At 40.5% G+C, this 17,026-nt stretch overlaps 1 protein-coding gene across 2 annotated transcripts; it reads left to right on the plus strand.

Annotated features, from left to right (window-relative positions):
• The first annotated feature begins 495 nt into the window (after window positions 1–495).
• On the plus strand, window positions 496–12,798 carry avpi1 (arginine vasopressin induced 1). Of its 2 annotated transcripts, none has more exons than XM_036557193.1 (3): window positions 496–671; window positions 7,192–7,597; window positions 11,101–12,798. In XM_036557193.1, exons 2-3 carry the CDS (start codon window positions 7,203–7,205, stop codon window positions 11,312–11,314), a joined length of 609 nt encoding a protein of 202 aa, XP_036413086.1. In that variant the 5' UTR covers window positions 496–671; window positions 7,192–7,202; the 3' UTR covers window positions 11,315–12,798. The 2 variants fall into 2 exon arrangements, with proteins under 2 accessions (XP_036413086.1, XP_036413085.1); XM_036557192.1 differs by having other exon boundaries at window positions 500–679; window positions 11,101–12,796.
• The last annotated feature ends 4,228 nt before the right edge of the window (window positions 12,799–17,026 follow it).

The following is a 17,026-nucleotide window of genomic DNA, read 5'->3' on the forward strand; positions in this document are numbered from 1 at the left end:
TGTGTTGTGGTCATTGTGACCCCTGGTTCCCATCACCACCACTGCAAAGATGCCACAGTCAGTAAGTTTCTCTACAGTGAACCATTTCACACCAAACCACTCTGAATGACTCTGTTTACACCTCAAGGACTGAATTATTACAAAATCTTAAAAACCTGGTGAACTTTCCCTTTAAGGAGCTGGGCAGAAGAAGCAAACTTGTACGTCACTCTTCTGTAAAATAAGATTAAAATCTGATTTCGACGCAAAGTCCTCTTAAAAACCTGGCTAGCTGGTCCTTCTTCACTGGTTTTGCTCTGCTAAATTATGCCTACGTCCCTACAAGCGTCTCTTATTGACGTTCTTACACACTGCACACTGGAAGTACAGCAGCATTGACGTCAATGAGAAACGACACCTTTTTTTTCAGAGGGCTCCGCTCTGATTGGCCAGAAGGGCGCATAGGGCGGGCCTTAGCGTCCCATCGCGCTCTCCCATTGGCCGACGCGGTACTGTACGTGTACCTTGTGAAACTGTTTTTTTCTCTAGCGTGATCCGTTGTCACCGGTGGGGCATAACCACTCGAAACCGTGCGAAACTGCTCAGGTTGGGCGTTTTACAGCGGAATTTGACCGTTTATCGATGATACCGAGGGCTTAGAGAGCTTCCAGACCCACGGAGAGGATCTGAAGGTGAGCTGGTGAGTGTTTGTGCCTCTTTTCTTCTGCACTGCGTTGCTCAAATGGTCCGTTTGTGGCTCCGCGGTGGGTCTTAAATGGAGAGCAGGTCGCCGAACAAGCTCGAGCAGACATTAATACAACCTTAAATACACACATCCTCTCATATCTACCCATATATTACATTATTATTACTGCATTCAGCCATTCGGATTCATTTAGTGGCGTGCAGTCCGCACTAACGCTACACATGGTTCTTCAAGGGTTCTTTGGTGAAGAGAACGGTCCTGTATAGAACCTTTTGCATGCTTAATTGGTTCTTTGCATGGTGAGGTTGCTCTCCAGATTGATGGAGGATGTGTTGTGTACAGCTGGAACCCTTTTGAGAATGGTTCTACATATATATAGCACCAGAAAACAGCTCTACTATTGTTTCTAGCTTGACATCATAACAGTAGAACCCTTTTTGGTGCTACCTAGAACCATTTTCAAGGTTCTGTACAGAAGCATATAACGTTACAACACGTTCTCCATCAGTCTCAAGACTCATTTCGCCATGCAGAGAACCGTTTGATCATGCAAATGGCTTTATAGAACCATTTTCAGAATGGTTCTATGTAGAACCACATACAACACGTTCTGCATCACGTTTTTGCATGCTTAAATGGTTCTTTGCATGGTAGAATGTGTTGTATGTGGTTCTATGTAGCCCCAAAAAGGGTTCTTCTGTTGTAACAGGCATGTTACAAAACCCCCCTTTGGTGCTATATGGAACCATTTTCAAAATGATTCTATATAGAACCATATACAACACATTCTCCACCAATCTGAAGAACCATTAGTATACTTATTTAGCACCGGAAGACAGTTTTACTATTGTTTCTAGCTTGACATCGTAACAATAGGACCCTTTTTAGTGCTGTGTGGAACCATTTTCTAGGTTCTGTATAGAACCTTATAACGTTACAACACGTTCTCCACCAATCTGAAGAGCCATTTACCATGCAAAGAACCATTTAAGCATGCAAATGGTTTTCGATAGAAGTCATGGTTCTAAATCGAACCATTGCCTTTACTAAGGAACCCTTGAATAACCATCTTTTTTAAGTGTGTATATTACAGCACAAAAAGGGTTCTACTATTGTGTATGATGTCAAGCTTGTAACAATAGAACAATTTTTGGTGCTATATAGAACAATTTACAGAAACGTTCTGTATAGAACCATATTCAACATATTCTCCATCAATCTTAAGATTCATTACACCATGCAAAGAACCATTTAAGCATGCAAGAGGTTCTATATAGAACTTATGGCTCTAAAAAAAAAAAGCACCAAAAAGGGTTCTGAGACTGTGTATGATGTCAAGCTTGTAACAACAGAAGAACCATTTTGGTGCTATATAGAACCATTTACAAAAAGGTTCTATATATATAGAACCACATACAACATATTCTCCAATCTAAAGGATCATTTCACCATGCAGAGAACCACTTTAGCATGACTTGGCTCTGCGTGGCACCAAAACTGGTTCTTCAGACTGATGGAGAATATGTTGCATGTGTTGCTATATAGAACCATTTACGAAAAGGTCCTATATAGAACCATATACAACACATTCTCCATCAGTCTGAAGAACCAATTCACTATGCAAAGAACCATTTAAGCGTGACATGGTTGTATATACAGCTCATGGCTCTAAGTAGAACCATTGCTTTATTTAAGAACTTTAAAGAACCACTGAGGAACCATCTTTTAAGAGTGTACGTTCTGCAGATTTACAGCCATGTAAGAAGTCTAATGCTGCATGTTTGGCTGTACAGTGTGTCTATATATACATACAGTGATGTTCTGCAGCCCTGTGCAGCCCCAGTGTTGCAGAAGCCTGCAGTATGTAAATGAGCCCCTAATGAATCACTCGGCCTGTTTACTGGGTGCTGCGGTCTTCCTGACCACACGTATGACATTAGTGTACGTCAGGTGAGTCACGTGGTCGGTCACGTGAATAGTTTTGGTCAAAATAGTGCAAGACTGTCTCCTGTAAGCTCTCTGATGTGACCAGGCATCAAACCATAAGAGGAGTCAGTTAACGCACAGGGCACATACTGCAGGTCACAGCCTACACTCTTAATAAAGGGGTTCTTCCATTCTTTATAGAACCGCGATCACTTAAACCGTTTGCATACTTAAATGGTTGTTTGCATGGTGGAATGGTTCTACAGATGACGAATGTGTTGTATATGGTTCTATACAGCACCAAAAAGGGTTCTTCTTTTGTCACAGGCATGTTACAGAACCCTCTATGGTGCTATATAGAACCATATACAACATATTCTTCCTCAATCTGAAGATCTACTTTGCATACTTAAATGGTTCTTTGCATGGTGGAATAGTTCTTCAGATTGATGAAGAATGTGTTGTTTACGGTCCTGTATAGCACCAAAAAGGGTTCTTCTATTGTCACAGGCATGTTACAGAACCCTTTTTGGAGGTATATAGAACCAATTCTATATGGAACCATATACAACACATTCTCCATCACTCTACCATGCAAAGAACTATATATATATAATATATATATATATATATATATATATATATATATATATAACCCCTATAGCACGAAAAAGGGTTCTTCTTTTGTCACAGGCATGTTACAAAACCCTTTTTGGTACTACTTAGAACCATTTACGAAAAGGTTCTATAAAGAACCATATACAACACGTTCTCCATCAGTCTGAAGAACCATTTTACTACGCAAAGAACCATTTAAGCATGCAAATGGTTCTTTGAGTGTTCATATAAATTCCTACAGAACCACTGTCTTTACTCAAGAACCTTTGAAGAACCATCTTTTCAGGAGTGAACAGCATTGTTAAACATATTAAAGTAGGATTTATGGTGATTAAATCTATATATCAAAAAATTCACCCATGTGTTTTTAATATGTTGCCTTAGCCAAACTGCAGTGGCCATTTCACTGCTGTCGGATCAAAACCTGGTATCTCCAAAACAGTAACTTTACAGGAGAAGGAAAAAATATGCTCTACTTTTAATGTAAGTCAGTGGAACCAGACGTTTTTACAAGTCATTTTGGGCCGTTTCTTTTGGTCCATTCATCATGGAATCTACACACAATGTAAAGAATGACAGACATTTTCAGATTATGACATAAACTGAAAAATGACAAAAATTGAGATACGAGGTTTTGTTCTGACAGCAGTGATATGCTGCAGTATATTCACAGGATTTTGTATTTTGTAGACCAGCTTTTATCTCCCCTGCTTCTCTTTGCTGTAGTCGTTGTTCTGTTTTCTTTTGTTGCAGTAAAAATGGGGGTTCCTGCGCCACTGTGGCACGTTCTACCATCAGAACTTAGATCTGACGCTTTACTGCATAATAATAATCATTACAGTAAGATTCTTAAGGCCAGACGGGACAAACACGAACAAACAAGAACATTTTGTCTGCACTTGTCCTTAAAATGTTCAGACAGAGAGCTTGAAATCAACTAGAGGGAATGGAAAAAGAACATTCTTGGGTCTTCTTGCGAATAGAGATGGACGTTGTGCTCGTTTTCTCGTTCAGTACAGTTAGACATGGTCACATGAGGGCCAGCAGGCTGTTTAAGTGTGTGAGAGTGTGTTTTGGTTCTAGGGTGGCATTAATCTCAGGCTTGAGTTGTTGTTTTGCAGGCGAAAGGCTCTGGCACTCCATCTGGGTCACTAGGTTAATGATTTGAGATGCTGCAGGGCGTAATGGCAATAGGTTTTTTTCCGCTGACACATGCGCTTTCAGTGCAACTGAACACAGTGCAATAAAACAACAGGGTCTGATGAGGACAGGTGGCATCAGTAGTTGGCTGTACGAACTGAGACGTGGCACAAATGGGAAGAAAGTGAAAGGAAACCCTTGTTATCATGTTTTGGCATCAAAAAATCCAGCTTGCTGGAATGTGAAGGACCATAATGCTTAGATAAAGGCAGTGGTTCTGTTTAGAACCATGAGTTCTACATGGAACATTTTGCATGCTTAAATGGTTTTTTGCACAGTGACACGGTTCTTCAGATTGATGGTGAATGTGTTGTATACAGCTAGAACTAGGGCTGGGCAATAAAACGATGACGATAAGTTTCGCGATATAACTTCCCTTGATAGAGCGATAAAAAATGTTCGATAAATGTTCGATATAATACACCATTCTTACACTTCCACGGTCAGCGACAGCCCTGGTGGCGTTTTCTACTGCAAGGAAAGCGACACTACTCTGCAGTCGCCAGGAGGGGGCGCCATTCCGAGTTTTTTTGACATGATTAGAGAGGGAGGAGTTAAATATACTTTAACAACGTCTGAAACGCGGAGTTATACGTTCCCTGTCTGAGTGGAGCGACCGGCGATCTGCTCTCCTGTGACTGAATGTGAGTGACGAGGTCAGTGGCGTAGCTGTACTGTCCTACAGTGAACTCACCTCTTTACTAACATCCTAACTGTGATAGGCTCTGACATGGATGTGGTAGGACTGATGGCAGTAAGGCGGTGTGATCCATCGCTGACGTACCGACTCAGCTAATGTTTGCTGTTTACAGTTTAGCACTGTTGTTGGCCACTTGTTTAGCGTTTGTAACGGGGTAGCCGAGCGCTCGTCACTAGACAGATAAAAATAATCTGTTTCATTTCTTAAATTATGACTATTACAAAAATTACAGCTGTGCTTTTCCAGCTGGTAAAAACAGCTAATCAGACACTTTCTCCCACTGTCCCATGACAGATGTGTGAAATGTTCCTCCGTTAGGGGAGTGTTTGTCACGTTCTGACCATAAATGATAGTTTAAAACAGCGATTAACCACCCAGGAGCAAAAATCAGCCTTCAAACTTGAAAGAAATAACGATTTGACATTTATCGCGATATGTATCGATATCGAACGATATGAATTTTGTTTATCATTATAACGTTTTTGGCCGTATCGCCCAGCTCTAGCTAGAACCTTATTGAAAATGGTTCGATATAGCACGAGTGACAACAGAAGGAATGTTTTCTAGCTTCATGTCATAACAATAGAACCCTTTTTAATGTTGTGTAGAACCATTCTCAAGGCTATATATAGAACCTTATACAACACATTTTCCATCAATCTGAAGAACCATTGCACCATGCAGAGAACCATATAAGTGTGAAATGGTTTTATACAGAAGTCATGGTTCTGGATCGAACCATGACCTTTACTAAGGAACCCTGGAAGCACCATGTTTTGGTATCTAGAAAATCCAGCTTTCTGGAATGTGAAGGACCATAATGCTTAGATAAAGGCAATGGTTCTGTTTAGAGCCATGAGTACTACAATTTGCATGTTTAAATGGTTCCTTGCATGGTGAAATGCTTCTTCAGATTGACAGTGAATGTGTTGTATATAGTCAGAACCTTTTTTGAAAATGGTTCTATATAGCACCAGAAAACAGTTCCTCTGTTGTTACTAGCGTGACGTCATAACAATAGAACCCTTTTTGGTGCTGTGTAGAACCATTCTCAACCTTATACAACACATTTTCCATCAATCTGAAGAACCATTTCACCATGCAAAGAACCATTTAAGCATGAAATGGTTTTATACAGAAGTCATGGTTCTAAATCGAACTAAGAAACTCTATTTTCGCAGAAAAGTTTCCTGACTGAGATGTGAGAAAAGTGGCTATAGCTTTTAGGTTAAAGCAAAGTAAGTCTGTGTTTGTGTTTTATATTATATTTTTAGCCTTTACTAGCACATTAGCACATACTGAGACATATTTACAGCTAAGATGGTAAAACGGACATTAGATGTTGTGGCTCCCAAGGTGGTTTCAGTTTTGTTGAAAGGACCAAATGGCTCTTCTTTACATTTCGGTTGCGACCCCTGAGCGAAGCCTACTAGTAAAGGGTGATCAGCGCGTGACCGTTTGCTTGAACTGTCCACGACTCAGTCATTACTGCACAGTTGTCACCAGCCAAGTTAACGACCGCGTTCTGTGGTTCAGATTTAGTGCTGATTGTCAGAAGCCTGTAGCGAAAATTATCACTATAGCTACACAAAAAGTTGTAGGCACTACAGCTACTAGCTACGATTCATAAAACTAGTGGCTACAGCTATTAGCTACAAAAATGTGCAGTTAGCTACAAAAAGTAGCGCGCTACTAAGCTACTCCCCCATCCCTGATCAAAAATATGCATTACCATAATGCAGATTGACGCCTCTATTTCATACCATCTTATATGTCCTATAGTAACAAATGTGGCACTAATGTTTATAGTAATAACGAACGTGCAGCGCTTTGGAACAACAGTTGTGTAAAGTGTTCTTTAAAAATAAGTGTCACTTCTGTACTTATTTACTTATTATTGGTGAAGTACTATTTTGACATACTGTTTAATATGGTAGTTTGGTAGAACTGCATACTAATGTACTAAATAGTATGTATTATACCATCAATAGGAGTGGATTCTTGTATGCTGTATAGTAGAACATGGTTTTGGGTTGAACTATTTGACCCTTTGACTCCTCAGAGCTGCTGAAGATGGAGGAGGTGGCGGCCGCCCCCCCGGCCCTGCCCGGACCATCCCAGCCCACGTTCTGCTGGCCCACGGCCCCCGACCGCCGCACCCGCAAATCCGGCTCTGCAAACATCTTCCAGGGCGTGAACCTGCGTCAGCTGCGGCGCCTGTTCCGCTCGGCCGGAGAACCCGACGCCGAGCAGAGGGCGCGAGTGGTGTGGGGCGACTGGAGAGCAGGCGAGGCGGAGGGCGAGGACGGGGAGGAGGAGGAAGAGGAGGGAGAGGATGAAGAAAGGCTGGCACAGGCGCTGGTGGGGCTCAGGGTCCGGGCGCGAAACCGCAGTGGGATCCGTGCAGAGCCTCATCGCAGCGAGGCCGCCATGGCAGCCAGAGGGGTCCGAGCGTTTGGTCATGCCAGGTAAGAGACAGGTTCTGCGTTAGTGAGGTTCCCCTCGAACATGGCGAGTCAAATAATCTGATTCTTAACTGACTTACAGCTTAAAAATCAGGCCAAACATCTCGGTCAACCAGAAAAATCCTTAATTAGGAACAGCCTCGCATTTCATCCAGGGTCAAACTGGGATTTAAGAGGCCGGGGAGCCACTTCTTTAATGTGCCAACTAGAAGTGGCAGCAGGGCAGCTGTTTTGGATGAACATGAGTTTGACCTCATGCTCTCAAACTTATAAAAGTGCCTGTTATTCTGTTGTTTATGCTGTAAGATTTAATGAGACACTTTCAGAGTTGGCTAACTGGTAGTGGATCATATTCATGTGATGTTTTATGATGTTCTTGGTTACTGTTCTACTTTGTATGACTCATGTTTATATTTTTCATGTCCTGACTGCAGCTTTTGTCCTATTCCAAGGTCGTGACACTCAGCAAATGCTTCACAGCTCTGGTTATTACTTGAAATGCAAGTTTGATTGGTCAGAATCAAAATGGAATTTTGAATATGTCACATATTTAGTTCATTTTTGTCGTTTTGATGTATTTATTAATGTTGAAGGGTCCATATCCTACATTTTTTTTGTAATTTATTGTTTCACTTGAGGTCCATGACTGTTTTTTTTTTTTACCTCGTTATACCTTAGAATTAAACAGGCTTTAAGATTGATATGTAAACGAGCTCTGTTCTGATTGGCTGTCCTAAATTGTGCCTCATTGACTTTTTAGTGTGAATGGGTGGGGCTAAAGCTGCTGTGGGCTGAGTAGATGTATATCTTTTACTTTTACCCTTTATTAGTCCCACAACAGGGAAATTTCACCTCTGCATTTAACCCATCCGTACAGTGAAACACCATATACACACTAGTGAACACACACACACTAGGGGGCAGTGAGCACACTTGCCCGGAGTGGTGGGCAGCCCTATCCACAGCACTTCGGCAGTTGGGGGTTGGGTGCCTTGATCAAGGGCACTTCAGTCACGTACTGTTGGCTCAGGGGATCAAACCGGCAACCTTCCGGTCACAAGGCTGTCTCCCTAGCCTCCAGCCAATGACTGCCCCATCACAAGATAATACGTAAATGATCTTGTGACATCACAGAAACAATCAATCCTATACAGGCTATTTTTGCAGTGTAATTTTTATATATAGGCTTTAATATTGAAAAAATATTTTGGGTGGCCCTGTGGCAAAAGTGAGTGGGCCTTGCCCCACTGGAACCATCACTAGTGGCACAAGTGTTTATGTGTTACTATATGGAGTTCTCAGCACTGATGCCATGGAAATGTGATTCAGGACTAGTTTTGAATAAATGTTTTGAGTGCATTTAGCAACAGACAGTCAGTAAAATTGTAACTATCATAATTAAACTAGTTAACTCTCATATATTCTACAAAGCCATTCATTTGAAATAGGCCTGTGGTATGAAGGCATGTTTGATGTAGACACCTACACTCTCAGAAATAAAGGTACTAAACTGTCACTGGGGCAGGACCCTGGGGTGGGACCCTCAAGGGTTCATCTCAGTACCTTTAGTCACGGAACATAACTGTACCATAATCCACTGAAATTATATTTTCTAAGATGTACTGACTCCACACACCCCGTCTCGTCTCCAGGCTTTTTATTTTATTGTTCTGTTTTAAAACTTTCGGTTATTAAAACGTACAAATTTGTACTTTTACCTGGAAAAACTTATTTAAGGCACATAATTGGACCTCAAAACCACTGTTGTACCTTTGAGGGCACATTTACACTGTTTGTATGTTACCTGCACAGCGCCTTTATTTCTAACAGTGTAGGTGGTGACAGTTTTATCTGGGTATTTTTTGTTTTGACTGCAAAACATAAATTATAAATAAATGATCATGGGGAGTTAGAAGTAGAGAGGCTGCGGTCAGCACAGTTAATCACTGATCACTGATTGATGAAATGGATTTCACGAAAATTGCTTTAGAAGTGATTAACGTTTCCATCACATTACTGTACAGAAGCTTAGCTTTGCTCGTCTCTCAGATGAACCAGGTGTGCTCTGATCTTGTATAACCCAGCATTGCACAACCAAGTAGTTCTGGTCTGTTTCTAACACTAACAGTGTCCTTCAGTGGCTTCACGCTGCGTAATACTGATTACAGTAAAGCTGAATCAACACAAGCCTAAACGGAAGTACAGCAGCCTTAATTCTCACCGAGCTTTTACAGAAACAGGCCTATCTGAGGAGATGAAGGCCAGGGAATAATAAGGCACTTATCAGAGACGCACATATAAAGTTACTGTATTAGGACACTTTATGAACATTGTCCAGCAATTTTGTACAAAAAACATGTTATTTGTTCAGGGATAATAATGTGATTATGATCCATATAGTAGAATTGTGTTGTATTTGTATTGCACTGATTGTGTATGTTGTACTAAAAGTATGTTTACCTGCCGAGCGACTGCTAATGGAAAACAGCAAGTAGCTAAATTTGGTCCATAGCATCTTTACTCAGTTGAGATTAAAGCTTTCTGTACGTGGGTAATTCTCACAAACACGACAAATACTGTTGAAAAGTTAAAATGACTAAATTGTAACTGTTTTCTTTCTTGGAATATAAAAACAAGGATGTCTGGTTGAAATCATTCAAAATAAAATTGAATTATTTCATTGATTTTAAATGGATTTTTAGTTTAATTTTCAATCTAAGTGGCCACATTCTCATCACCCAACACAGCAAAGTTAAAAAATAAATCTATAAATATATTTTTTGCAAGTTTCTTTTCACAACCTGTGCACTGTTGTTGTACTAAATATTTTAAAACTAATTATTAAAACAAATATATATATTTTTTAACTTGTGCTTGTGTTTAAAAGGAAAACAATGTTAAAGATTCAGCAATTAAACCTATTAAAACTTGTTTTCTTAATAAAAAGAGAACAAAAAATCACGCACTGGTAATGAGAGACATGTGGAAACATTGCAGTAATGAGAATTCGGGTAAAAAATGGCAAAAAAAAATTTAAATAGAAAAATTAATAGCAAAACTTTTTGCTATACTGGGCTCAGAACTCAAATTGAGCTATTAAATTATATGAATATTGATTATATGTGTGATGCTTATAACACTCAAATATTTATGGATATGTTTTGAGGTGGTTTTGTGAGAGTGACCCACAGAGTCACTGATATGATAAATATTAATAATCTAATACTAAAAAACAAAAAAAATGTTGAATTCAACAATTGAGCAATTAAAAAACAGTATTTGTGACATTTTTTTGTAGAAATCATATAAACATGGTATGACATTGTTTGATGCCCTGGATTTAAAATAAAGGGGTCACTGAAACGTTAATAAATGCTTCTTATTATAAAAGGTTGTACAAAATAAGATGTTTTTTGTTGGAGGGGGCTTGTATTGTTCTACATATTTTTGTGTAGTAGTCTTGATGGTAATGTATTGACTTGATATTCCCATCTATGTTCCATTAGAATCAATGAGCGGCCATCGGGACAACCACCTGAAGCCCCAGCTGAAGATGATGAAGCTGCTTTAGGTGCCTGCGGGGGGCAGGACCCTCTCAAGGCTGGGTCATGTGACTCAGGGGACTTCCTATATGAAGAAGAAGAGGTGCGGGGCGCTTGGAGCCGGAGCGGTGCTGTGGAGAAGGATCCAGAACGCTACCTGCACCGCATACGACACTGATGGTGGAGCTGGCCAGGCGGAGGTGGAACGTTGAGAGATTAGCGCAGACCAAGAGAATGGGATTAGACCATAATCTCGAAACCCTGTCTGGGTCTACCAGGCCACAGCATTACTTGCTCACTAAATATACACTGGGTGGCTTTTTATTAGAACCGCCTGCCTTGTACGTACACGAATTGGCCACATTATCAGAAACACCCACCCTTTAGGTGCACTTTGTAGGTCTAGAGTTATGGACAGTTTGTCACTGCTTTACTGAGAACGGTCCACCACCCACATGATATGGTGGTCCTATGGTGGTCCGTTTCCACTGATGGGTGGAGGCAAGGGGGGCTCCACAGATGGGCTACAGTCAGCAATTATACATCTACAAAGTGCACCTATGTGGAAGCTGTACTTGCTAAAAATGGCAAGTGCATGTAGGAAGGTGTGCATAATAAACTCAGTGTAGATACATAAATAGAACAATACAGCTAATAACACTATACATCATGTACCACAAGGCAAAAACTACGACCTCGCCGAGGCGTGGGATCCAGCTACAGCTGAGAACGTGGAAACTCTACAACACTGTATCAGCGAGGCACTACAGGGCGAATAACTGCTGGCCCATGTGTGCTAGCACGGGACTCTTATTATATTCTTATGAAACAGAATAGTTTGGCTGGAGATTGCTAATGTGGCTAACGGTGAACAGCTAGCAGGCCGCAAAGTCAGCAGTTCCCATTTCCTTCCCTTCAATAAGAAACAGCATCTACCTTTTTAATTTAGCTTCCATTCGCTGAGGGACTGGAGTTAGCTTGTCCCAGTTAGCTTCCATACACTAAGAGATAAGAGTTAGCTCGTCCTTGTTAGGTTCCACTCTGAGAAACAGGAGTTATGTCTTTATTAGCTTCCATTCACTGAGAGACAGAGTTAGCTTTTCCTAGTTAGCTTTTTCCACTGAGAGACAGACTCAGCTTGTCCTTGTTAGCGTTCAATCACTGAGACTGGCATTAGCCTTTTCTAGTTAGCTTCCATACACTAAGAGACAAGAGTTAGCGTGTCTTAGTTAGCTTCCATACACTAAGAGACAAGAGTTAGCTTGTCTTAGTTAGCTTCCTTTCACCGAGAGGCAGAGTTAGCTTGTCTTAGTTAGCTTATTTTCACTGAGAGACACAGTTAGCTTGTCCTAGTTAGCTTCTTTTCACTGACAGACAAAGTTAGCTTGTCCTAGTTAGCTTCTTTTCACTGACAAAGTTAGCTTGCCCTAGTTAGCTTCTTTTCACTGACAGACACAGTTAGCTTGTCCTAGTTAGCTTCTTTTCACTGAGAGACAAAGTTAGCTTGTCCTAGTTAGCTTCTTTTCACTGACAGACACAGTTTGTCTTATATAGCTTCTTTTCACTGACAGGCAGAGTTAGCTTGTCCTAGTTAGCTTCTTTTCACTGAGAGACAAAGTTAGCTTGTCCTAGTTAGTTCTTTTCACTGACAGGCAGAGTTAGCTTGTCCTAGTTAGCTTGTCCTAGTTAGCTTCTTTTCACTGACAGACACAGTTAGTTTGTCCTAGTTAGCTTCTTTTCACTGACATACACAGTTAGTTTGTTCTATTTAGCTTCCATTCACTAACAGAGTTAGTTTGTCTTATTTAGCTTCTTTTCATTGACAGGCAGAGTTAGCTTGTCCTAGTTAGCTTCCAGTCAGAGAGAAACAGAGTCTGATATGTCTTTATTAGCATCTGTTTACTGAGAGACGGGAGTCAGTGTGTCCTTGTTGCCTTCTTTTCACTACAAGATAGTTAGCTTGTGCTAGCTGGCTTCCATTCACTAAGAAACAAGAGCTAGGTTGTCCTGTTAGCTTCCTTTCACTGAGACAGTAGTTAGCACGTCCAGGTTTGCCTCCGTTCACTAAGAAATGAGTTATCATGACATTACTAGCTTCTTTTCACTGAGAGACAAAATAGTTTGTCCATGCTGGCTCCAGCAAGATCCAGCAAGCAACTGCTGCCCTTCCTGTCCTGCTAACTTTGATTTACTGTTAGCCATGTTAGTGTTCTGGTCTGAACCGCCCTTTTACACAGCACAGCTTACAGACAAGACTGACAGATTCACTACAACCGAAAGACACCATTGCACTAACGTGTCTGTGGAAGCAGCATCGAAGTTTATCCCAAGCAACAGTCAAGCTTTCAAAGCCTGCATCTTTACTGAGTCTAAACGCAGTGTTTTTGAGGCCGATTAGATTAGAAGTCGTGTAAAATACTTGACGTGAAACATTACATTGTAAAGGCTGCAGATGTTCGCATTGCAACTTGTTTGGCTTGACTGTGAGAGTTCTTGTGAATTTTTAATCAGATTTTCTGGACTTGTCTTAAATCTAGCAGACCTCCAGTGCAACCTGATGGTTTTTTTTCTCTGAGCCTCACATATTTTGGCTCGGCTCTGATCATATGACCGGCCTTGTGGCAGGACTGGACGCAAAGTAAGCTGAACTGTTGTTTAGTCAAGGTAGAAACGAAAGGTCCCTGCTAGAGGAACTAGCATAGACTGGAACCAGCAAAACCAGCATATCGCTGTTGTTGGAACAAAACCTCGTATCTCCAAAATGCTAACTTTACAGGAGAAGGAAAAAACAAGCTTTACTTTAAATGTAAGTCAATGGAACCAGACGTTTTCCCAAGTCATTTTGGGTCGTTTCCTTTGGTCCATTCACCATGAAATTTACACACAATGCAAAAGGACAACAGGCCTTTTCAGATTGTGAAAAACTGAGATACCTTGAGATACCTGGTTTTCTTCTGACAGCAGCGATATTTTGTGTATTGGCTGCTGGTTTACCTGGTCACCCATCATGGTCATGCTGGTTGACCAGCATACCAGCATCGAAAACACAACTTATGCTGGTTTTGCTAGCAGGGACCTTTCTTTTCTACCTTGACTAGACGCCAGACCAGCGTAAACCAGTTTAGGCTTTATCTGGGAGGGAGCACTTTTTTACCCCAAATATAATCAATCAGCCAAGACACTGAAGTTTGCTTCTTCTCACTATTGCCCTGGAGCTAAGAGGCTAACAGAAAGATGCTGGGTGACATACACTTCCATTACTTGTCAGCTACGTTAGCCACTTAGCGCCAGGTTAAAACCAACGAAGCAAACCTCAGAGGTCTGTTTGATACTTCAGATATGTCTTGGACAATCAACTACATTTTCCATTAGAGGATAAACGTGTAGATCTCATGTTTCGGTGAACCACTCCTCTAAAATAGTGTTAAAATGTTAGGTTCTTCTTATTGTCTTCGTTTGAACGTATAGCCGTGTAGCTTGAGGCAGACTGCCTGGTAATACTTGAGATGCTATGCACATGGTCTTACTCAGTAGCATGTTAGCAATACACGCTCCAAAATTATGAAGCCTACATAAAAAACCTTGAAAGAAAAAACCCTGAAAGATCTACAGTAAATATGCATTACAAAAACACTTTCGTTGTTCTTCCACATTAGTGTTGATTGCTATTTGTTATCCATCCTGGAAAGAGCAAATGTTTTATTCAGTAGATTAGGATTATTAGAAAAGTAAGAAATGCCTTTAGACTCTTTCTTCAGACTAGATAGTGTAGATTAAGACAGTAATTCAGGAAACAAAAGCATTGAAGTTGTTATGAAAAGGAATGTAGCTGTAATATTGAAATCAGTAACACTATTTAAAATGCCTTAGAACACCTGTTGATTCTTTGTATTCGTTCATCTGTTGTCGGAAGAAAACCTTGTATCTCCAAAATGGTAACTTTACAGGAGAAGGAAAAAACCTGCTTTACTTTTAATGTAAGTCAATGGAACCAAACGTTTTCCCAAGTCATTCTGGGCCGTTTCTTTTGGTCCATTCATCATGAAATTTACACACAATATAAAGAGCAACAGACATTTTCAAATCATGTCAAAAACTGAAAAACGACAAAAATGGAGATACAAGGTTTTTCCCCCCCTGACAGCAGCGATACACATGCTAGTGTGCAAAAGTTTTGGCACCTATGGTCAAATAATGTTTTTGTAGTGTTTGTTAGTGAAAATAAGTCACAGCATCCTCTACAGAGAACACACTTCAACATTTCAATACACAATTACTGTTTGCTATATTTAACAGAGTAGAACAAAACTATAGAACATAAAATGTGGCCTCTTCAAAAGATACGGCACGTTTATACTTCAAATATTCGTACTACGTTAAAATCAGCAAATAAACAGAAATCGTGCACTAAAATGAGTAGAAAAGTGTGATATCCATGTTTGTTCGCTGTAGAGGATGTGTGACTTGTTTTCATGTTAAAAATCAACAAAAATGTCATTTGACCAGGGGCGTGCAAAGTTTTTCATATGCTACATAAAATGTATTTTTTTGTGTTGTAATGGTCAGAAATTCTGATTAAAGTGTTATTTTTTAAAGAAAAGCAGCTTCTCTGTTTTAATTGAATACGGTGCTGTAATAGCTTATCTTTATCAGTAAATACATTACATACAATTTATACAGTGCATTGCCACGAGACAGGTTACATCAGTTCTGCTGACATCAGTAAATACATTGTTAATAAAAAAAATAATTAAAGAAAAATGGAACGAAAAAAGACAATGCAGCAAGGTAGGGTAAAACAGAGCTGTACCATTATGCCCCCCCTCCATGTAGAGAATGGATCGCTCCAGTGTTTCTGCACATGCTCAGTTTAGTTCTGTACCCTCCTAACAGGCTGGACTGATGCAGGTGCATTTGCATGACACATTACGAACGAGGCTGAAAATGCAGTGGAGATTTTTTTTTCCTAAGCAAGAAGAAATGTACAAAAATGATTTTTTTTTTAATGTAATGAAATAAAATGAAAAAAGAAAATACAAACGAGGCTGAAATGCATCAGAGTGAAGAAATGTTTGAAGATTTTGACCCAAAAAAATAGTAACTCAAACAAAATTAGAAATAAAAACAAACTAAATAAAATCAAAACAGAAATGAGCCTGAAAATGATTGAGATTTTGCAACCGAGATGAAAAAAAAAAAACAAAAATAAACTGAAAATGTAAAGAACCTTGGAGATCTTCCAACGGAGAGCAGGTGTACAGAGGTGTGGAAAAAACCGAAACCGGTCCAGTGAAGAGACGGACACAGAGAGCGAGATCGAGAGCGAGACTCTAAGATACTCGTAACTGAGCGTTTCATTATCAGCTGCGCGGCTGCACCGCGTCTGTAGTGGAGGCACAGCGCTCAGCTCAGTATAGACATGCAGCTTTGTTTGTTCTCTATGGAGTCTTTGCAGCTCCTACTCTCACAGCCAGGTGGCGCCAAAGCGCAGGTGAGCGAGCACTGCAGCATGGGAATTATACAAGGCTGAAGTCAGCTTCTTATTCATGTTTTCTGTTCCACCAGCAGTCACTTTTTCAGAAAGTAAGAAATAAAGGGAGAAAAATAAAGGGGGAGAGAGAGAGAGAGAAAGAGAGAGATTTCTTTCACCTTGAAAAGGTGCAGCAGTGACAGTCAGGGCACTGTAGAGTGAGAGAGAGAGGGAAAGTACGGAGTCCTGCTGGGGACATCCTGTACGAATAACCGTAATGCACTGCCATGCCATATTAACGCGTGGGAATGAGATCCTAAATCGTGGCCACAACTTAATTATCTTGTGCCCATGCCTTACGAAGTTGCGGCCACGCATTATTGTTATTTAAACAGATGTCACCAGCGGGGCTCCTTAGGA

The sequence above is a fragment of the Colossoma macropomum genome, unplaced genomic scaffold, assembly GCF_904425465.1.
Source record: "Colossoma macropomum unplaced genomic scaffold, Colossoma_macropomum, whole genome shotgun sequence".
Lineage (NCBI taxonomy): Eukaryota > Metazoa > Chordata > Actinopteri > Characiformes > Serrasalmidae > Colossoma > Colossoma macropomum.